The 24,280-nt window shown below is 42.1% G+C and overlaps 1 protein-coding gene across 1 annotated transcript in view; it reads left to right on the plus strand.

Annotated features, from left to right (window-relative positions):
• Nucleotides 1-24,280, plus strand: part of OTUD7A (OTU deubiquitinase 7A) — a 382,459-nt gene that overhangs the window by 204,487 nt on the left and 153,692 nt on the right. Inside the window, exons 3-4 of the mRNA XM_069560072.1 lie at nt 11,054-11,148; nt 13,045-13,199. Of these exons, the coding sequence (XP_069416173.1) occupies nt 13,049-13,199 (151 nt within the window). The 5' untranslated portion in view covers nt 11,054-11,148; nt 13,045-13,048. The remainder of the gene's footprint in view (nt 1-11,053; nt 11,149-13,044; nt 13,200-24,280) is intronic.

Raw genomic sequence — 24,280 nt, forward strand, 5'->3', positions numbered from 1 at the left:
TGAGCCTATTCTGGCCCTGCTTCTACGTGTTCTTGCCTCCAGTGTCCACAGCTGCCAGAGCTAGGGCATTTTCTTTTGTGGGAACACTCATTGTCCTTTTATATATTCCTTAGAGTCAGAGTCTACCTAGTTGATCATGTGGATTTAATCTACAGCTTTTACAGCTGGTGGAAGGGTTTTGGTCCTCTTCCTTAGCAACTCCACCCCTGGGGCCCAGTTGTGTTTTTATCCCCACCTTTGCATGTGGGTCATCCCTGGGAGTCTGCTCTTGAGGCTGTCTTTGAGGATTTGAGCCTGCCCCAGTGAGCAACGGGCATGGAGGTGGTGTGGCTGCTTGAATCACAGATCCCCTGTTAGTGCCAGATTTGCAGGGAAGCTGATAGCCATCGGTGTGGGAGATATCGCACTATTAGGGCTTTTCCCCAGCCTCTGAAACTCTGCCCCAGTGAGGGCCGAGCATAGAGGTGGCATGGCTGCTTTGATCACAGAGACCCCAGGCACCAGGTGCACCATGAAGCCAGCAGCCACAGGTGTAGAAGATACGGCGCTTTTAGAAAACTAGTCTCTGGTAGCTGGCATTCAAAGGGCCTCCCTGGCTGGTCCTTCTCTGTAGCTTGGTGCAGCAGGCACTCAAAGGGCCACCCTCTCTGTTGGTCTTTCTCTGTTGGTCAGCTGTTGGCACCAGTAAGTGGGAAGAGAAAGCCTGCAGTGATGGCTCTATCCCCTGCACGTGACTCAGCAGTCACGCCCTGCCTGTATAGCTGCCAGGCTTCCCTCCAAAGGCATTCCCCGCCACAATTCCCTGTCTCCCATCACCTCAGCCCACCTCCCCATAGTCAACAGCAGTCCTCGCCCTGGAATTGCTCTCCATTCCCTACACCCCTGCTGCCAGCAGCGAGTTGTGTCACTGTCCAAGGTACGTAGGGCCACGGCATGGACTGTCTGTGTGGTTCTCACTCCATTCAGAGTATCAGAGATCAGCTATTTCACTCTCCGACAGCCTCAAGTGCTTCCCCTCTGTCCCAACTGATTGCCCTGATGTGGAGATTTCAGCTCCCTCAGTGCCCAGGTGCAGATCCAGCCCCGCTCACTCTCCTCCTCTTTTTCTCTTCCTTCCTTCATCCTGCTGAGTTTTGCATGGCTTTATATATTCTTTTCCAGTGGTCAGGGACGCCTGCCAACTCTTAGCTGGTGCTCTGTGAGATCTTCTACATCTGAAGACATATTCCTGATGCATCCATGGAGAGAGATGCACTCCACTTCCCATGCCATCTTCAGGACCCTCCAAACTTAATTTTTTGGGGAGCCTATCTGTGGAGTAGGGGTTGGGTGGGCATGGTTAATGGATATCTTATGGTTAAATTTGTATTCCCTTCATTGTTACTAAGGTTGATTATCTTTCCATATACTGATTTGTCATGTGGGCTTCCTATAAACTTCACATTCATATGATTTGCCAATTTTTTTTCTTGTTCTGTGAATCTTTAATTATTTGGATATGTTCATTTTCTATTCTGAATGTCAGTTCCTTGTTCATTATACATTTTCCAAAATTTTCTCCTGTTCTGTCTAACTTTGAAGTTTTTGCAGGATTTGTTTTTTCATTCAAGTTTAGTTATTGATTTGGCACTTTTGCTGTTATTCATTTCATCAGATTTTTCTATGATGGCTTTTGCTTTTTGTATTTTAAGAAGGCTTTCTGTATGAGTCAGGACAGGCTAAATGCTACAACAATCGTCCCCCAAACTCTGGTGCTTTAACACAGTACAGTTTTACTTTTTGCCATCTGTCAGTCAGTGCAGTGTGGGTAGCATGGAGAGCTCTCTCTCCCTTCCTCCCCCCCCCCATCTCACCTCTCCCCCTCCTCCTTCCCTCTCCTCCTCCTTTTCCCTCTCTCTCCCTTCTTCCTCTGCTTCCTGTTCTTCCTTTCTTCCTCTGCCTCCCCATCTCTCCCCTCCCACCCCTTCCTCTTTCTTATTCACCTCTCTCTTTCCCTCTCAATCTCTTTTATACACACATAAACACACACATTTTCCATCCTCTCACTGGTCTCTCTGTCTGCCCCTTTCCACACTACTTTAATCACAGTTCTTTTATGTTTGATGTGTGATAGAACAGACTTCTGAATCCACTTTGATCTTTATCAAAAGTGCTTTGGAATTTCTTGCTTCTTTATTCTTCTGTGTTTTAGAAACTGTCATATTCCATAACAGGTCTGTTCTGGTGGTATTGAAGTTATGGTATGAATTAAAATCTTAAAAATAGTCTTCCCATCCTTTTAGTTTTCTTTCTCGCCTTAGATATTGTTTTCTGTCCAAACAGAAAATTTATTTCATGTTTGATGTGTGAACCCTAGTTAATTATAGAAACTTTTAATGAAGCAGATCTTTTGTTTTTTATAAAAATGATTAATTGGCTAATGTTGGTATGTAAAAAAAGTATTGATTTTTTTTAATGTTGGTCTTGTTCCAGCCATTTAAAATGTTCTTCTTTGTTCTAAGACTTGGTCGTGGGCTTGTTCTAAATTTGGATGGCACTGTTTCTAAAGTTTGTATTATTAGATAGGATAATTGTTATAAGTTTGGAATACCCTTTAATAAGTAAAGGAAGTTTTCTTCTATTCCTGGTTCATTTTGAGTTGTATAATGAATGATGTGAGCTTTTTGGCATCTTTTGAGATGATCATATGTTTTTTCTTCTGGAGAGTGTTAATATAGCATACTCGCATTAGGATCAGGTTTGGCTGTTAGTAACAGAGAGAAGAAATAATAGGGAATTTAGTAGGAGGGAAATTTTGCTCCTCTCTCATGAATCTAGGGTAAGCATTTCAGTGATGGCAACTCCGTGAATCCCCAGGACTGCCTTCCTGCCTCCTGAACCTCCCTGTACCCTTATCTCCATTATCCTACTGGGGCTAGGGCGCCAGAGTCCTTTGTCTTTCTCTGTCTTTTTCTACAGTTGGATTCACTGTTTAAGGTTTTCTTCCATGTTTATAAATGGCATTAGCCCATGACTTTTTCTCTTTTCTTTTCTTTCTTTTCTAATTTTGACATCTGAATTATTCTCCCTTCATGTAGCAACTAGGAATCTAAGTTCAGCTATAAATCACCAAGCATTTGACTTACTTGGCTAGAACTGATAGGTATTTATATGAGAAGAATGATGGGAAGCCCAGAGAGGTGACGTCTAGGGCCTGGGCAAAGTTCAGTGATACCATCAGGATTGGACTTGTTACCCCACCAACCTGCATGTTGGGTCATCTTCTGGCTTTCTCAAAGACCAAAGATGGCAGATATACTTGGAGATGGTATTTCCTTGCCTAAGGCAGAAAGGAGGAAGAAAGCCAGTGGGAAAGGACTGTGTCAGTTAAGCCTGACCCCTTCTGTCAGGGAAGCAACGGCTTTCCCATCAACTCAACACGGTTGACTCCTGTCTCCTATCACATAGACCTGGATCATTCAGTGCAGCTGCATCCGGGTTGGTGAATCTGAGTTCAAGGATGGGAGATTTCAGTGACCAACTCTGAACCACTTGGATTCATTACCCAGTACTAGGAATATTATCGGTCTCCAAATATCAACGGTTCTGCACTGCAACCTGATAAACCAAGAGTTTGCCAGTGGTAGGTGAGTAGGTATGGAGTAGGCAACAAGAACATGAATGAGCACTTTCCTATTTCTTTCTACATTCTTGATCCATCTTTCACTGTTACCAAATCTTTGTGTCTTTGTTTTCCTAGCACAGTACATGTCCATTCTCTACTAAGAAATTCCCAGTGGTTTCCCGCTGGCCTCATGTTAGAATCTAGCTTCTTACCTTGACAGCCCACAGGTCTGACTCTGACCTTTACGTGTAGTCACCATGCCCACAGCTCTCCTGCTTCTGGTATCCCTGGACCCAGAAACATAAAAATGTGTTTTGCCTTTTGGCCTGTGCTTATAGTGTCCATCCAGCTTGGAATGTCTTCTATTCAGCCTTCCTAAATCCTCAAAAACTCATCCTACATTCGGCCTTTTTCATTCTGCCAGGCAGAAGGAACTTACCCTTTCTAGTATCCTAATTTTTTTTAAATAAATCATATTATAGCATTTATACCAGTCTGAGTTGAATAATGGTTATTTTCATGTATACCCATCAGATGGAGTAGGAACTTGGATTTAGTATTTCTATTTTATTTGTTCACTCAACAGATTTATTTGACATCTGGTATATTCCAACTTTGGTGATGTTAGTGCAAAAAAATAGGAACCCTGACCTTCAGGACAGCCCTCACAGAGAGAGACGAGGAGGCACGTAGGTCAGCAGTGGCAGCCCAGGACCTACTCACATACTTGAAGTGTTCCTTTCATGTCAGTGAGACCATGGAAAGAGCCTGACCCTTTAGGCTTTTATTTTTAAGACTCTCTTAACTTGTTAGCAGGTACACCTTTTCCCAGAAGACCTGGATAAAATGATTGAAATCAACAGGGGAAGTATAAACCTGATTAATGAGTTGTTTAGATCTTTTTAAAACCTTGTTGATGGCACATTGGTCTGGTTCAGACATACATTTTATGCCTGTGTAACAGCTAGATTTGTGAGCCTGGACAGTAAAAGCATAAATCCTTTAAAGCAAGAGAATCTTGCAAGCATTCCAGTGCTGAAGGCTTGGAATTGTGCAGGGAAGCTCTGCTGGAGATTTTCAAGGATAATGCTCTGACATCCACGTGCCCTTAGAAGGTGATCATTCCTTCCACAGTTCCACGGATATTACTGTCCTCTACAAGTGAGAATAAATACTGCCACGTCTTGTGGCCTTAAAACTTTACTTCCATGTTTAAGTATTATCTTCAAAATGAGTGATTATTATTCCTTGTATATTCTCTAATTGTCTTCTCTTAATGTGAGTTCAAGGTAAGAAGCAGCATGGAAAGAACAGTCTGTAACTCTTTGGGGTTTGTGAGCCTTGAGTGTGATGATAGCTATACATCTGTTCCCATACTAAGAACTGTTGAAGATTTTTAGAGATTTAACCTATTAATGTATCATTTTCATGCACACAATAGAAAACCTCAATAGATCCTACACTCAGTACTATTAGCAAAAATATAAGTTTTAGGAGAGACTTTTTTCCATCTTTCCATCCTAGGAGAAAAATCATTAAAATGTATGACTGAGTGTCTACTAAGGAAATATTTTGCTTCTGATCATACATTGATGCATGTGCTGTGTTTTAAAGGTGCTGGACATTTGGACCTCAGAATGTCTGAAGACCCCATAGCATTATAAAGGGTTGGTGAATAGCGATCTTAGGTCTAAGTGGGTCTTTGTGGGAGTCATTACTCTGCTACTGAGCTCTCTGATCTTCAGTAAAATGGAACAGAGCCACTTGCCTTGTGGAGTTGTTGTCTGAATGAGAGTTAACCCACCTGTAAAGTCCTTAGTATACTCACTGTCATCCTGGGCCCTTGACAAATCGTAGTTGTTTTCCTCGTTTAGCTATAGAGAGAATATACACCCATGGGAAGAATGTTTTTCATTGTCCAGCTCCTTTCAAATAAATTGGAAAGCCAAGATGAAATGGGTAAATCTGTAGTAAAATACAGTCTAACACAGTTGAATCCTACAGAAAGTCTAAACAGTAATTTCCACAGGGAAAAATAAATAGGGGAAGTTGTAAAGGATTTCCTTGAAAAGAAGCATCAGGAATCAGTTGATTCACAGGGAATATCTATCTGACATTTAAATGTCAGGTGACTCCAGCGCTACTTAGGGTACTGCAAGAGAATCGAGAAAGAAGACAAGCTCATGGTTTTGCTCTGTGTGTAGGATGTTAACCATAAAACTGTCAAATTTACACAAAAGATTGCACATAAAAATAAAAGCTGTATATCAAGTTAATGCATTCATATGAAAATAGTTTTAAATAAAAACTAGCGAACTGAAGAAAAAAGCACATAGGAAAAGAAATACCAACAAATGATTGAAGATTTATTTATTCTAGAAGTATGAGTAAAGTTTAATATTAGAAGTTAATTAATAGAATTCATTATATTTAATAGATACTAAGAAAAAATTATGTGAAAATCAACATCCATCCATAATAAAGCTACACAATAAGGCATATGGGTACTTTCTAAACATATGTACAAATATGTGTATAGCCCAAAAGTCAATAGCCAGCATCTTACTCAGTGTGGCAATTCTACTAAAGTTAGGAGAAAAGCAAAAATGCCCATTACCTCTATGAATAGTTAATAGTACATTGAATTAGTTCAGTCAGGCAAGAGAAGAAAGAGGCTTAAAACCTGAAAAAACAGAGTAAGACAATCTCTGTTTGCATAGGATGTGATTGTATATCTAGCAAAATGAAAAATAAGGGGGAAAAGACCCAATGGATAAATTTCTACAAACACTAATTAAGAACTTAGTAAAAGAGCAGGATATAAATTTAACAGCCAGAAGTCAATAGTTTTGTTTAGAAATATGATAACCAGTTTACACACATATTGGAAAAAAAGATACCCTTTATGGATACCTAGGCATAAATATGGGGTTCCCTGGTGGCTCAGTGGTAAAGAACCCACCTACCTATGCAGGAGATATGGGTTAGATCCCTGGGTTGAGAAGATCCCCGGAGAAGGTAATGGCAACCCACTCCAGTAACTTGCCTGGGAAATCCCAGGAACAGAGGTGACTGGTGGTCTATAGTCATTGGGATCACAAAAGAGTTGGACATGACATGGTGACTAAACAATAGCCAAGGCATAATTTAAACAGAAAAATACAGAAATAGACCCAATTGCATATGCAAACATACCATATAGCAGTGAAAGCATCTGAGATTAGAAGGGCTTCCCCACTGATAGGTTTTGCTCTTAAGTTGTGTTGAAACAGTTGGATAGACAGGAAAAATGCTAAAATTGAATCTATTCCTCACTTGATACGCCAGGATCAAGTCCATCTGCATCAGTGCTTTCAATGTGTAAAATAAAACCCTTTAATAGATAATTTTTAGAGCAGTTTTAAGTATACAGCAAAGCTGAACAGAAGGTGTGGGCTGTTACCATGTAACTCCTGTCCCCACACACATGGCCTCCACCACTGTCAGCATCCCACACCAGGGCAATACGTGTGTTACAATCGATGAACTGACACTAGCCCATCCTTATCACCCAAAGTCCATAATGTCCGTTAGGGTTCACTCTTGGTGTTGTGCATTTGTTGGTTCGAAACCTTGGGCGTTCTCAGGGTGAAATCCAAAACTGGCCCACATTCTCATATGTAATGAAACTAACTTACCCAAGCAAAGAGACAAATGCTTGGAGTGCTTTCTAGGAAGCTGGGCCATCCTTTGTTTTAATTGGTTATATAAACCTTAGGAGCTTATCATTTAAACTTGACATCAACTTGCTGATTTAATAAGAAACAAAAGCCTAATATGTAATAAAATGGGAGTAGAGTGCAGTTTTAGCCCTATTTCCCAAAGCATGGAATGAGCCAGGCCCCCAGCCTCCACATGTGACACCCACAGTCCTGTGTGTGTGTGTGTGTGTGCGCATGCAAGGGGGAGCCTGAGAAATCGGTGTGTCAAGAGGACCTCTTCTGTGGCAGTTGCTTCTGTCTTCTCTGGTTGGGGTCCCGGTGAAGGTAGCATGACAGTTTACGCTCATGCTGGTTCAGGCAGCACTGCTGGGACTGAGCATGGCTAGGGTTGATCAGGGGTCAGCAGGACACTGAGCCACACAGGAGACACCCCATATGTGGCAGGCAGTCCAGAGCGCCTGTGAGCACGCAGAACACCCTCTCGGGACTGTGACCTTGTGGAGTCAGGGGCCTGGGAGGGAGGGAAGGAGGGAGCCAGGGGTGTGAGGGGCTAGGCCAGGCTGCAGGGGCCCAGAGAGAAGGGCATGGGAAGCACCTCTGGGCTCTGGGCTTCCAAGTGACCCTTGAGAGGCTCCCAGCAGGAGAGCTGTCGGTCCAGTCTGTCTGCCTGTGGAGGAGAAGGTCAGGGGTAGGGGATAGCTCTCAGCCCAAGGGAAAGACCAGGGTACATCTCAACAGCACTGCATGGCTCTCCCTTCTCAAACCTCCATCACCTCACACACAGAGAGGAATCATGAGAATACCTACTCAGTAGATAACAAGGGCCTACTGTGTAGCACAGGGAACTGTACTCAATATCTTGTAATAACCTATAAAGGAAAAAAAATCTGAAAAAGAGTATATGTATATATATCTCAATCACTTCACTGTACACCTGAAACTAACACAATATTGTAAATCAAATATATACTTCATTAAAAATAAATATATCCTATGCTAAAATGTATAACATTTTTTAAATTAGCATACAAATTATTTTTTTAATACCTATCAAGAATAAAGAGCATGTCCCCCAACATGGTTTTAGGAAAATGCCTAGCTAGGGGCCTGGTGCTTGGAACATGGGCAGTGATTGGCCAGAAACAGAATATTCTGGCCAAAGCCCTATATTTTGCAGGGAGTGGACAGAGCCCAGGGATGGGCTTGGATGGTCACCTTGAACCCCCTCCCGCGTTCTCCCCAGGGTCCTACTGTGCATTTTCAGGCCTTTGTATCCATCTGGACTCAGGGACTGAGGTCCAGCTAGGAAAGAGGGTGTTGGTCATCCTGCCTGTGTCTGAGAGCTAGGGGGCGGGATGGGGGGCACTTGGTGCCTCTGTTGCTCCTGGGAGTAGGCACCTACCTTTCTGGGTGCATGCCTGCATGTAATCAGTTAGCAAGCTTTCTGGTTTGTCCAGCAGGACTGGCTGAGGACAGCACGCACGCCCCTTCTGCCATCCAGGCTAGCTCTTCAGTGCTTCCAGAGGCGGCAGTTCTGCTCCTTGGTGGAGACCTGGGCAGACGAGGGTGGTCCTCATCATCACAGGTTGGATAATAGCTCACACTTACTGAGCATGCCCTGTGGGCCAGTGTGTTTCATGCACTAACTCCTTCAGACTTTAGACTAGCTAAGAGGTACTGTTATGATTCTGATCCACCAATGAGGAAACTGAAATGGTATACCTGAGGCCTCACAGGAGTGGTGATGGAGCTATTTTGGCACCAAGAGAGGCTGATTCCAGGGTCAAGCCCCGTCCCTGGACTGCACTGCCTCTCCCAAGACAAAGCCACAGTGGAAAGAGCTTGACATGCCCCTGTCCCCAGGACAGTAGGCAAGACCCTCAGAGAAGTTGTGTCCAGGGGCCAAGATGCAGAGCCTGGACATGGCCTCCCTGGTCCTCACAGGGTTAGGACAGGCCAGGGGTGCCTTGGCCATGAAGGGTGGGTCATGGGGCCCAGCAGTGCTCTCTGGAGGACTGGCATGAGGGGCAGGGGTGATGATGGCCGAGATGGCTGGGAGCCCATGTCCCCATTGGCCTGGCTCCTCCTGTGCTATCACAGTGCTTGAATGTGGGGCCTCAGTGTGGTGGGGGCATTAGATTTAAGAAATAAGTCTTGGATTTCCCTAGTGGTCCAGTGGTTAAGAATCTGCCTGCCAGTGCAGGGGACGTGGGTTCAGTCCTGACCCAGGAAGATTCTAAGGCCATGCTGCAACTACTGGAGCCTACTTGCCCTAGAGCCCACGCTCTGCAACAAGAGAAGATACCACCAGGAGAAACCTGTGCACCGCGCCTAGGGAGTAGCCCCCACTCGCCGCAACTAGAGAAAGCCCACATCCGATAGCAAAGACCCAGCACAGCCGAAAATAAATAAATGATAGTTTTTTAATGAAAGAAAGAAGTCATCCAGGGGACATGCACATTAACCTCTTGCTGCACCCGTGTTTATACTTGAATGTGGTGAAAAGTTCTTTTGAAGTCCACCCTTTAATTTCTGTCTGTGCAGAGGATAAGGCACAGAGGAGGAGGTGTGGCATGAGTCTTCATCACAGCACTGGTCTCAGCACAGGGCCTTGGTGTAAGTGTAGAAATGGTGCAAGCTGAGTTACATGCAGTGGCCCAAAGGTGGAAACAACCAAGTGTGCAGCTACGGATGAATGGCTACACAAGGTGTGGTCTATCCATACAGTGGAATGTTATTCAGCCTTTTTGTGGCCGCATGGTATATCCTCCCAAAATTCAGGTGCTGAAACCCTAACCCCCCAATGTGATGGTATTAGGAGGTCGAACCAGCGGGAGGTAATTGGGTTTAGATGAGATTGTGAGGATGGAGCCCCCATGCTGCTGTTTGTGTCCTTGCCACATGAGGACCCAGGGAGAAGGTGGCATCTGCAGCCAGAATATGGGCTCTCACCAGATGCCAAATCTCACAAGATACTAGCACTTTGATCTCAGACTTGCCAGCCTCCAGAACTATGAGAAATCCATGTCCCTTGTTTGAGCCATCCAATCTGTGGCATTTTCTGACAGCATCCCCAGCTAAGATGAGCCTTAAAATGGAAAGAAATCCCAACACTTGCTACAGCACACATGCACCTTGGAAGACCCCCTGCTGAGCAAAATAGACCAGTCAACAGGGGACAAATATTATGTGATTTGTTAAGAGGATCCTGGTACTGTCAAATTTAGAAACAAAGTAGAGCGATGGTTTCCAGGGGCTGGGGGAGGGAGTCCATGTTTAATGGGGCAGAGTTTCCACTGGACAACATGAAAAAGTTCCAGAGATGATGGTGGTGATGATGAGTGCATAATAATGTAGAACATATTTAATGTCACTGAAATGCACTCTTAAATAGTTAAAATGGTGATTTCATGTTATATATGTTATAATAATTAAAAATATGCTAGATTCAATGTATTGATGAGGTGCTTACTATTAAGGTTGAAAACAGGTCTGTGATGGGAAAAGGATACTCTCTGAAATATAAGTACTGGTTACAAGAGGAAATTTGAGATAATGCTCCCCTTGCAGAAGCCCCCATGTTTGAGAGGTGATGGCCACCTGATAGGCAGGTGCCCAAGGAGAAAACAGGCCTGATTCAGACAGTCGCCGAGCCCCAGGTGCACCTCCTATGACACGAAGCAAAGCTTCAGCCTCTGTCTGACTGTCAGGAGAGTAACACACTCTTATCTTCTGCTTTGTCCTCCAGGTGGAAGTGACCAAAGAAGTGGCTTTCCTGGCCGAGGCCCTGGTACATGGAGAGAAGGAAGACAGCAATCTCCTAACTGGAACCATATACGTTAGGTCAAATCATTTTCTTACTGTCAAGCCACACCAACCCAAAAATCACACCCCAGTCAGAGCCACGTGCAAGCTGGTGTAGGGACACTGAGTGTCTGACGTCACAGACACCACTGTCTTATTCCTCCATCCTCATGGCCTGGCACCTTCGATGAGCTTACTTCCCCAAGTCTTACAGATGCTCAGGTGGACTCAGAGAGGTAACACAGCATGTCACCTCTTGCCACAGGGGCCGAGCTGGGGTGGGGATTAGGCCAGCAGTTCTGGCTCTAAAGCAGCAGCAGTCGGCACAGACCTAGTGCTCGAGCAAAGCCCATCCAAGTGAAAAAGAAATGGGATTCTCATCAGTGGCATGGGATTTTAAACTCACCCCCATGGCTTGCAAAATTAATTAGATGCTCACCAGGATAATATTTTCCATCATTTATACCTAGCAAACTTTCTCTGAAGGTCCAGATAGTAAATATGTTTGGTTCCATGGATCTTAACAGTTTCTGTTTTAACTGCTTGACTCAGCCACATGCAAAAATGACCACGGATAGTATGACAGGGAGTGGGCAGGGCTGGTTCCAATAAAACGTTATTCACAAAGTCGTGGACTGTAACTTGTCAACCCCTTCTTGATGGAGACAGAGGGTCCATTTGTGCTTTATCAGGCATGACCGTGTTACCAGTTTACTGGTGGGAGTCACCCTCGCATGCCATGTACTGTCTGTTTCTCCCGAGCAACTGCCTGGTGCAGTTAGCCTGTGATCAAGCTACAGGGTGACATTTTATTCCTCTAATGGATTATTCTGCTAGGAAATCTGAGATCTTTATGAATTTTATTGATTGTTCTTGTGAGTATGACAACTCTTGGAAAAATGGCAAATGATTTATCCTCTTCAGCAAGCATAGTATTTCTGCCATCTCTGGCTTGATGTGGAATATTTCCTAAGAGCCAAGTAAGGACTGAAGTGGGCATGGGGATGGGTCACTGTTTAAGATGTAGGTAGAATATAGCAGCAACACAATTACGTTTGTGGAAGTGTTCAGTTCAGTTCAGCCTCTCAGTCGTGTCCGACTCTTTGCGACCCCATGAATCACAGCACGCCAGGCCTCCCTGTCCATCACCAACTCCCCGAGTTCACTCAGACTCATGTCCATCGAGTCAGTGATGCCATCCAGCCATCTCATCCTCTGTCGTCCCCTTCTCCTCCTGCCCCCAACCCCTCCCAGCATCAGAGTCTTTCCAATGAGTCAACTCTTCGCATGAGGTGGCCAAAATACTGGAGTTTCAGCTTTAGCATCATTCCTTCCAAAGAAATCCCAGGGCTGATCTCCTTCAGAATGGACTGGTTGGATCTCCTTGCAGTCCAAGTGGAAGTGTTTGCAGCTCTCAGTTAATCTCTCTAAGATTCAAAAAGTGTTTGATTATTTTAGAACAACCAAGTCTATCTTCTTTTCAGTTGGTTATCACTGGAATTGACATAATCTAAGATGGGAAGTGGGCTTCCCCAATAGCTCGGAGGTAAAGCATCTGCCTGCCAGTGCAGGAGATGTGGGTTTGACCCCTGAGTTGAGAAGATTCCCCTGGAGTAGGAAATGGCAACCCAATCTAGTATTCTTGCCTGGAGAACCCCATGGACAGAGGAGCCTGGTGGGCCACAGTCCGTGGGGTCTCAAAGAATTGGACGTGACTGAGCAACTAAACATGCGCTCAGGGTAGGAAGACTGAACTGGGAATGCCTTCTCTCTCCTGTGGCACCTACAAAGGGAATGGCATTTGAGTCTGACTTTTATTATTTACTGTTGCACACAAATAATCAGGCATTGTCCCACCCTGGCTCAGATATGTGTCACACCAAGCGGAACTGGTTTCTTCTTTCCATCACGTTGCCTCTCTGTTCTCTCCTGCAGATGGATGGTTTCTAGCCTGCTTCCAAACCCCACCTCGGCTGAGTGTTGGGCGGCCCTCCTACACGATCCTATGACTCTTGATATGGACGCAGTCCTGTCAGACTTTGTTCGGTCTACGGGGGCAGAACCTGGTCTGGCCAGAGACCTGCTGGAAGGTAGGTCTCTTCCAGGTCCCCCAAACCACCCTCTTGGCCATAACTGCCCCCAACTCAGTGACAAAAGATAAGTTTTCTCTTACCTGACAAAGGTGGTACTTGGACTCCTTAAAAAGTCAAAGAGGGTGTGGATGATGGAATTCCTTTTGTTACTCTTGACTTTCTTTTGGGAATTGAATAGATCACCCAACTCTCCATAGTAAAAGAACAGAAGGCATTCACTTGGTTTTGCTTTGCATTAAAGCTTCTAGATATTGAGTCAAAATCTATCAATGGCTGTTTTTTAAAGAAAATATATTCAGTAAAACAGAAATTAGAAACCATTTAAGAGAAACACTTTTATTGAAGACCTGAGCTTCTTATCGGTGTCTTAGCTGAGACAAAAATATTTCAGGCCAAGGTTTTTGTTGAAAAAAAACACCTAATAGCCAACAAAATAGTTGAAAATAATTCACTAGCAAGAAGGCAAATTCATCCTCAAGCTTTTAGAGTGGATATCATTCACTACATGAAAAATGTGCTTGGTCTATATTTAGAATGTTTTGAGATAGGTATTCAGCTATAATGAAATAAAAGTAATGTTTAGTTTCAGTCTCTAAAATTGACTTATTTTGCATATTTTTACAATTTCTTTTCTCTTTTTTTGTGGTGGAGTAAAAAGAAGTGGGAAGAACCAATTACAGCTTCTCAGGAGAGTCATGTGTGTAAAAGAGGCGTTATAAACAATTGCGCTTTGCTCCAAATATATAAATTCCTCCTTGTGAAATTAGCAGATACTTGGTCGAATAGTATAAGTCACAGTGATTCCTTCATTCCCTTAAGGAAAAATCTGACTCACTGTACATTTGCATGGTTGGAGGTAATACTCTATCCTGTTGACAATTAAGACCTCCCTATTGGAGGATTCTTTTTTTTTTTAAGATCTTTTACTTTATGTTTATTGTTCCTATGTCAAGAATATCTATTGTGATAGTTTTATTCAAATAGGAGGTTTACTTCCCTTCCCTGAGCTCCATGTGAAAGGAGTTCCCATGGCTAGGAAGAAACAATACACAACGCCAGTACTTCCGTGAAGGATAGACCCATGGAAACTTAAGTACATTTTGTATATAGTGTGTTTATTTAACTTACCCTGATTACCATATCAAATCTAGCATCCCTAATCCTCGTCTGTTCTCTTGCCCTGCTTTATATTCTTCGTAACATGAGTCATGTTGTTACTGTTATGTTATCCATGTTATATTACCTTACTTATGGTAGTATCAGTCTCCCACACTAGCGCAGAAGTCCGACGGTCTTATGCTCCGCTGAATCCTCAGAGCTATTGGAGGATTCTGATAAAATGGGAGTCAGTTCTAAATTTCCCTGAACCTCCCAGAATTTCAAACATTCTTGGAGTTTAGAATGAAATATGTTTAGAGAATATATGTGATGTATGTGAATCAAAGTGCTATTCTAATGTTTCCCTGATAGCTTTTCACTGCTTTTCTTAGTTTTAGTGAGCAGTCATGTAGGGAAATAGGTTTACAATGAGGTTGGCAACAAGGACTGGGATAAGTCCAGACTCGACAATTTACTGGCTAAAAGATGTAGGGAAGATTATTTTATTTCCCTTAAGCCTTAGTTTTTGTCTATACATTGAACCTAACCCACCTTCTAGGGTGATTGTGAACATTAGAAGTTGCGATGTAAATGCTTGGTGGGTGGCGTGACCAGCTTTTAGAGATGCTCAAACAGTAGCAGATGAAGGTCTTGTCTGCTGTTGCCTTCTTTGCAGGTAGTGCTGACCTTGCCATTGATATGTGGTTAGTCTTCAACTGGAAGCAAGAGCGTTCAGCTTTTTTTCTTTAATTTTATTTTTTAAGGGAAAATGCAAGAAAATAACTTTTTGTGTAGCGTTCTAAGAATTTGAACATGTGTGTAGATTGTGTCATTACTACCTCTCTCCGAGCACAGAACCGTCTTATCAGCCCCAAGAACTCCTCCTGCTCTCTTACAGCCGTGCCTTCCCCAGCCCTGGCCACTGGCAACCCCCTATTCCATTTTTTATCACTTTGGTTTTGTCTCTTTTGAGAACATCACATACATGGAGTCACAAAGAACCTAACCTTTTCAAATGGGCTTCTTTTCACTCAGCATAGTTGCTTTGAGATTCATCAGAGCTGATGTGCTTTTCTATAGTTTGTTCCTTTGTTCTGCTGAGTGATATACCTATTGTAGAGACAGACCATGGACTGTTTAGCCACTCAATAGTGGGAGGCATTCAGTCGTCTCCAGTTTTTTGCAGTTATAACTAGAACTACGATACATCTGAGGACAGGGCTTTTGTGAACACAGTTTTTAATTTTTCTAGGGTAAACACAGCAGAGGGATTGCTATTCCAAATGGTCTAAAAGAAATTGCCAAACTATTTTCCAGAGTGCAGTACCATTTAGTACCAGAAACATGTGGGAGTTCTAGCTACTCCACATCATCATCACAATTGGCTTTTTTAAAAAAATTTAGCCATTGTAGGTTTAGAATGTCATTTCCTCATCATTTTAGTTTCAGTTTCCCCAGTGACTAATAATGCTCAGTTGTTTTCAGGTTATTTTCCAATGGTGTATTCTCCCTGGTGAAATGTCTGTTCAAGCCTTTTCCCAATTTCTCAGCAAAATTAGGTTGCTGTTTTTTTACAGTTGAGTTTTGAAAGTTCATTATATATTCTGAGTATAAATCCTTTGTCAGATACGTGATTTGTAAATATTTTCTCCCAGTCTGTACTTGACTTTTCACTCTCTTAGCAGTGCTCTTGGCAGAGCAGAAGTTTTTAATTTTGCTGTTTCCAGTTTATCATTTTTTCCTTTTATGGATTATGCTTTGGGTGATGCATCTAAGAACCTTTGCATAACCAGGTCATGAAGATTTTCTCCTGTGGGAACTCAAAAGTTGTGATGTCTGACTCATTTGGGGCTGATTTTTGTATAACATGTGAGATTTAGAGCAAGCTTCATTTTTATGCATATAGATGACCAGTTGTTCAAACCATTTTTTGAAGATTATCCTTCCTCTTTTGAATTGTATTTACATAGTTATCACAAACTAAATGTGTCTATAGGAAACTATTGATGTCAATTCAGTTTTATTGATTGGTATATCCATTCTTTTGCCAATGCTATACTGTCTTGATTAGTATAGCTTTGTAGCAAATCTTAAAATCACCATGATTCTTTCAGCTTTCTTTTTCAAAAGTGTTTCAAGTAGCCTGTACTTTTGCCTTTCCCTATAAACTTGAGGATTAGGGTACCTCTACCTATAAAATTTCCTGCTGAAATTTTTATTGGAATTATGGTAAATCTATAAATTATTGCCAACTATGTTATGTCTTTGAATCCATGATGACATTGTAGCCATATTTTCCATTTATTTAGGGCTTGTTTGAGTTATTCATTAACAGTTTATAGTTTTTAGCATATTAGATCCTATACATATTTTGTAAGATACATCTTTGTGGAGAGATTGAACTTCTGTATATGGTTTAAGTTCATTTTCTAGTTGTTCATTGCTAGTATGTAAGAATATAATTGATTTTTGCAATCAATTGTTCTTACATCCTACAATTATACTACACTCAGCTATTTGTTCAAGTGTGTGTGTATGTCTGTTCCTTAAAAATTTCTATTTCTGCAATTATGTTGTTTCCTTTCTAATATATGCCTTTTATTTATTTTTCTTGACTTATTCTTCACTTATTCCTATTTATTGCACTAGCTAAAACCTCCAGTAAAATGTTGAATAAGAGTGATGAAAGGGAACATCCTTGCCTTGTTCTTGGTCTTTGGGTGAAAGCTTTCCATCTTTTACCATTATGCAGAGTGGGTTTGGTTGATGTTCTTTGTCAGGTGAAGAAAATACCTTTCTGTTCCTAGTTTGCTGAGAGTTTTATTAAGAACAGTTTTGTTTTTTTTTTTCCAAATGCATCTTCTACATCAATTGATATGATTGAGTTGTTTCTCTTCTTTAAACTGCTAATATAATGTATTGCATTGATTGCCTTCTAATAGTAAATGAGCCTTTCAGCTATTATTTCTTCAAAGATTTTCTACTGGACATTTTTTTCATCTCCTAATGGGACTTTGATGATATAAATGTTAAAACTTTTGTTACTGTCCTACATATCCCTACAGTTATAATCATTTTCTTTTTTGATATTTTCTGTCAATTATTCACTTCTGTTTATCTACTTATGAAATTACTGAATCCTCTGTCATCTCCATTCTGTTACCAGGCCCATCCAATGATTTTTTATTTTAGTTGTTGAAGTTTTTCATTTCTAACATTTCCACTTGATTCTTCTTTATGCCTCTGTTTGTTTGCTGAGGCTTTCTGTATTTTTCAAGAGTGTTTCTTCTGTCTTAGTTGTTGGAAAATATAATAACTGCTTTAAAGTCTTGGTCAAATAATTCCTATATCTGTGGGATCCCAGCATTGCTGTTGATATTTCCTTGGTTTTTTGTTATGGTGAGCAAATTTGGATTGTATCCTAGACATTTTGAATATTATGTTTTAAGACTTAGGTTGTTTTTTGAATCTTATAACAGATACTGTGTGAATCTTACAGCAGATTTTGTTTTAGGAGGTAATTAACCCCTTAGGGTTCAAATCACAAGTCCTCACTTCCCCAAGACTTCTGTGGATTGTGGTTTCAATATTGAGTCTTTGAGAAGTGCTGTTGGATCTGTCTGGTGTACACCTACTGGCAAATCTGGGACTTAGGCAATCGTTTGCCCCATATTTTACTGCTCCAGGTCCCTGGAATCTACTTAGGGTCAGATCCATACACATGCAGCTCAAGAATTCATAAACAACTTTAAGGGGTTGCTTTCCTAAGCCCCTGCCATATCCTAATTGCCTTGGTAGTTCTGGGTCCCTGGGACTCAGCTCTCCAGCCCAACAGCTGGCACCCTGAAGCTCTGTTTGCCCAACACTCTTACACATTTGATTTGACTGTACCCATCTCAGAGCTGAGCAGAAGCCAGAGGGAGAGCAATAGCAGTGGAGCTCACCACGCCCACTGGGATTCACAGCTCTTCTGATTGGAGAGGAAGATTCTCTGCCTTCCTATTCTGATTTCTTGCCATCTCTCATTGCTCCACAGGATTGCTTGAAGTCTAGGACACAAGAGAAATGAGAAAAAAAATTGTTAAAAAAAAAAGATAAATAAGAGATTTCTACACTCTTTCTGAACATTGGATACCCCTTCTTACTTCTTGAGTCAGAGCAGAGGTCTTCCCTTGTAGCTAATGCCCACTTCTGGGTTCTGGGCTACATGAGTTCACATCAGGGAGACTAGAAATAAAAAGTGATAAACTCGCCACCAGTTCTGTGGTTTTCTTCCTCAATCTGCCTGCTTACATTTACTTCTTTGTATCCTCACTAGCTGCTCCAGGCATGCTGTCCAGGCAAAAAGGTGATTTCACTAGGAGAGACACATGGAGCGTCCTTTCATCATATACCCTGCAAACTGTCTTCTGTTTCCACAAGTGGAAGGCTCCCTGCACATGGAGGGTTCTTTAAGTTCTCAGTTATTTGGGTCAAGAATTTTCCAAAAGTCAGTGTTTCAAATGACAAACTATTTTCATTGTGAGGTCTCAGACCTTTCTAAGGGTAAAAAATTTTCAGTGATGGCAGAAGCTAGGTAAAAGGTACATGGGCCCTCTCTGTAGTACTTTTTAAACTATTTGTATGTTTCTATGAAAGCGACTTTAAGCAACTTGGGCTTCCCTGATAGCTCAGCTGGTAAAGAATCCGTCTGCAATGCAGGAGACCCTGGTTTGATTCCTAGGTTGGGAAGACCCCCTGGAGAAGGGAAAGGGTACCCACTCCAGTATTCTTGGGCTTCCCTGATGGCTCAGACAGTAAAGAATCTGCCTGCAATGCAAGAGACCTGGTTCAGTCCGTGGGTTGGAAAGATCCCCTAGAGGAGGGCATGTCAACCCACTCTAGTATTCTTGCCTAGAGAATCCCCATGGACAGAGGAACCTGGTGGGCTACAGTCCATGGGATCACAAAGAGTTGGACACGACTGAGTGACTAAGTACACACAGCACATGGAAACGACTTAAATGCCCATCAGCAGATGAATGAATAAAGAAGGCATGGTATATGTATACAATAGACTATTACTCAAATTTTCATGTAAGAAAAATGAAATAATGTCATTTGCAACAACATAAATGGACCTAAAGATTATCATACTGAGTGAAATAAGCCAGACAGAGAAAGACAAGTATCATATGATATCACTTTTATGTGGAATTCTAAAAAGTGCTACAAATTAACTTATTTAGAAAACAGAAACAGACCCACAGACAGAAAACAAACCTATGAATACCAAAGGGGAAAGTTAGAGAAGGATCATTTAGAAGTTTTGCATTAACAGATACATACTACTATGTATTAATATAAAATAGATAACCAATAAGGACCTACTGTGTTGCAGAAGGAACTATACTCAGTATTTTATAATAACCTATAAGGGGAAAGAATTTGAAAAACAATGTATATATAGATACATATTATGTATGTATGTGTAGCTCAATCACTTTGCTGTACACCTGAAACTCAAACAACATTGTAAATCAACTATACTTCAATTTTTAAAAAAGAGTAAGTGAAAGAAAACCAACTATTTGTGTGTTTTTAATTAATTAATTTCAAAATAAAAAGTTCATGGAATATTACTCAGATATAAAAGAGAACATGTTTGTACACAGTTCTAATGAGATGGGTAAACCAAGAGCCTGTTATACAGAGTAAAGTAAGTCAGAAAGAAAAGACAAATATTGTGTATTAATGCATATAATCACAATGGTGTGATCACTCATCTAGAGCCAGACATCCTGGAATGTGAAGTCAAGTGGGCCTTAGAAAGCATCACTACGAACAAAGCTAGTGGAGGTGATGGCATTCCAGTTGAGCTATTTCAAATCCTGAAAGATGATGCTATCCAAGTGCTGCACTCAATATGCCAGCAAATTTGGAAAACTCAGCAGTGGCCACAGGACTGGAAAAGGTCCGTTTTCATTCCAATCCCAAAGAAAGGCAATGCCAAAGAATGCTCAAACTACTGCACAATTGCACTCATCTCACATGCTAGTAAAGTAATGCTCAAAATTCTCCAAGCCAGGCTTCAGCAATACATGAACCGTGAACTCCCTGATGTTCAATCTGGTTTTAGAAAAGGCAGAAGAACCAGAGATCAAATTGCCAACATCCGCTGGATCGTGGAAAAAGCAAGAGAGTTCCAAAAAAACATCTATTTCTGCTTTATTGACTATGCCAAAGCCTTTGACTGTGTGGATCACAATAAACTGTGGAAAATTCTTCGAGAGATGGGAATATCAGACCACCTGACCTGCCTCTTAAGAAATTTGTATACAGGTCAGGAAGCAACAGTTATGGAACAGACATGGAACAACAGACTGGTTCCAAATAGGAAAAGGAGTACATCAAGGCTGTATATTGTCACCCTGCTTATTTAACTTCTATGCAGAGTATATCATGCGAAATGCTGGGCTGGAAGAAGCACAAGCTGGAATCAAGATTGCTGGGAGGAATATCAATAACCTCAGATATGCAGATGACACCACCCTTATGGCAGAAAGTGAAGAGGAACTCAAAAGCCTCTTGATAAAAGTAAAAGTGGAGAGCGAAAAGGTTGGCTTAAAGCTCAACATTCAGAAAACGAAGATCATGGCATCTGGTCCCATCACTTCATGGGAAATAGATGGGGAAACAGTGGAAACAGTGTCAGACTTTATTTTTGGGGGCTGCAAAATCACTGCAGATGGTGATTGCAGCCATGAAATTAAAAGACACTTAACTACTTGGAAGAAAAGTTATGATCAGCCTAGATAACATATTCAAAAGCAGAGACATTACTTTGCCGACTAAGGTCCGTCTAGTCAAGGTTATGGTTTTTCCAGTAGTCAGATATGGATGTGAGAGTTTGACTGTGAAGAAGGCTGAGTGCCGAAGAATTGATGCTTTTGAACTGTGGTGTTGGAGAAGACTCTTGAGAGTCCCTTGGACTGCAAGGAGATCCAACCAGTCCATTCTGAAGGAGATCAGCCCTGGGATTTCTTTGGAGGGAATGATGCTAAAGCTGAAACTCCACTACTTTGGCCAGCTCATGTGAAGAGTTGACTCATTGGAAAAGACTCTGATGTTGGGAGGGATTGGGGGCAGGAGGAGAACGGGAGGACAGAGGATGAGATGGCTGGATGGCATCACTGACTCGATGGACGTGAATCTGAGTGAACTCTGGGAGTTGGTACTAGACAGGGAAGCCTGGTGTGCTACAGTCTGTGGGGTCGCAAAGAGTTGGGCACGACTGAGCGACTGCACTGAACCGAACTGATGAAATCTAGAAAGATGATACTGATGATCCTATTTGCAGGGCAACAAAGAAGACACAGACATAAAGAACAGACTTTTGGTCACCATGGGGGAGGGAGAGGGTAGGAAGACGGGAGAGGGTAGGAAGACTCGAGAGAGTAGCATTGAGACATATACATTACCATATGTAAAATAGATAGCTATGGATATTTGCTGTATGATGTAGGGAATCCAAAGCTGATGTTCTGTGACAACCTAGAGGGGTGGGATGGGGAGGGAGGTAGGAGGGAGGTTTAAGAGGAGAGGACATGTGTATGTTGGTGGCTGATTCATGTTGATATATGACAGAAATCATCACGATATTGTAATTATCCTCCAATTAAAAATAAAATACAATTTTTAAAGAAAAGTTAAAAACATACAAGAACGGGAATCACAGAATAACAGAGGGAAACAGTAGCAGTTCAGCTCATTTCTGTCACTCAGTCGCATCCAACTCTTTGCAACCCCACAGACTGTAGCACACCAGGCTTCCCGGTCCATTTCCAACTCCCTGAGCTTGCTCAAACTCATGTCCATCAAGTCAGTGATGCCATCCCACCATCTCATCCTCTGTTGTTTCCTTCTGCTCCTGCCTTTGATCTTTCTAGGCATCAGGATCTTTTCCAGTGAGTCAGTTCTTTGCATCAGGTGGCCAAAGTATTGGAGCTTCAGCTTCAGCATCAGTCCTTCCAATGAATATTCAGGGCTGATTTCCTTTAGGATGGACTGGTTTGATCTCTGTGCAGTTCAAGGGACTCTCAAAAGTCTTCTCCAATGTCACAGTTCTAAAGCATCAATTCTTCCATGCTCAACTTTCTTTATGGTCCATCTCTTACATCCATACATGACTACTGGGAAAACCATAGCTATGAGTATATGGAACTTTGTCAGCAAAGTAATGTCTCTGCTTTTTAATATGCTATCTAGGTTGGTCATAGCTTTTCTTCCAAGGAGCAAGCATCTTTTAATTACATGGCTTCAGTCACCATCTGCAGTGATTTTGAAGCCCAAAAATATAGTCTGTCACTGTCTCTATGTTTTTCCCATCTATTTGCCATGAAGTGATGGAACTGGATGCCATGATCTTCATTTTTTTGAATGTTGAGTTTTAAGACAGTTTTTTCATGCTCCTCTCACTTTTATTAAGAGGCTCTTCAGTTCCTCTTCACTTTCTGCCATAAGGGTGGTGTCATCTACATATGTGAGATTATTGATATTTCTCCTGGCAACTTTGATTTCAGCTTGTGCTTTATCCAGCCCAGCATTTCACATGATGTATTCTGTGTATAAATTAAATAAGCAGGGTGACAATATACAGCCTTGATATACTCCTTTCCCAATTTGGAACCAGTCTGTTGTTCCATGTCCAGTTAAAACTGTTGCTTCTTGACTCACATACATATTTCTCTGGATTTTTTACAGGAAGCAGGTAATGTGGTCTGGTATTCCCATCTCTCTAAGAATTTTCCACAATTTGTTGTAATCCACATAGTCAAAGGTTTTAGTGTAGTCAATGAAGCAGAAGTAGATGTTTTTCTGGAATTCTCTTACTTTTTCTGTGACCCAGAGGATGTTGGCAATTTGATCTCTGGTTCCTCAGACTTTTCTAAATCCAGCTTCAACATCTGGAAGTTCTTGGTTCATGTATTATTGAAGCCTGGCTTGGAGAATTTTGAGCATTACTTTGCTAGCATGTGAGATGAGTGCAATTGTGCGGTAGTTTGAACATTCTTTGGCATTGCCTTTCTTTGAGATTGGAATGAAAACTGACCTTTTCCAGTCCTGTGGCCACTGCTGAGTTGTACAGATTTGCTGGCATATTGAGCACAGCACTTTCACAGCATCATCTTTTAAGATTTGAAAAAGCTCAGCTGGGATTCTATCACCTCCACGAGCTTTGTTCATAGTGATGCTTCCTCAGGCCCACTTGACCTTGCACTCCAGGATGTCTGGCTCTAGGTGAGTGATCACACCATCATGGTTATCTGGGTCATGAATATCTTTTTTGTGTAGTTCTTCTGTGTATTCTTCGGAGAAGGCAATGGCACCCCACTCCACCTCTCCTTAATATCTTCTGTTTCTGTTAGGTCTGTACTGTTTCTGTCTTTTTTTGTGCCCATCTTCGCATGAAATGTTCCCTTGGTATCTCTAATTTTCTTGAAGGGCTCTCTAGTCTTTCCCATATTGTTTTCCTCTGTTTCTTTGCCCTGATCGCTGAGGAAGGCTTTCTTACCTCTCCTTGCTGTCCTTGGGACTCTGCCTTCAGATGGGAATCACAGCACAACGGAAGGAAAGAGCAGCAGAGGCGGGTAGAAATCTGGCAGAGACGCGGGAGAGGAAGCTGACGCCAGTCAGCCTCCAGGTCCAAGGCTGTGTCCTTGCCTGCTGCTGGCTTCCCTCGGGTCTGCCCTTTGTTTGTTGGTCCCGCGATCCCTCTGAAACAAAGGTCAGGGAGGATGACTTTGTTCACCAGATTCCTCTGATATCTCCTCTGCCTGCACAATAAGCTTCTCCACAGGGCACTGGAGTCCCTTCAGCATCCAGTCCCGCTCCATCCCTTCTACCTCATCTCCCACTACAGCCCTTCACCATCCTTCTCCCCAGACACCATCCACATCTGTGCTTCTGTCTAAACTCATGTCTCATGCTGCGCACTTCTC

The sequence above is a fragment of the Ovis canadensis genome, chromosome 18 (assembly GCF_042477335.2).
Source record: "Ovis canadensis isolate MfBH-ARS-UI-01 breed Bighorn chromosome 18, ARS-UI_OviCan_v2, whole genome shotgun sequence".
Taxonomy (NCBI): Eukaryota; Metazoa; Chordata; class Mammalia; order Artiodactyla; family Bovidae; genus Ovis; species Ovis canadensis.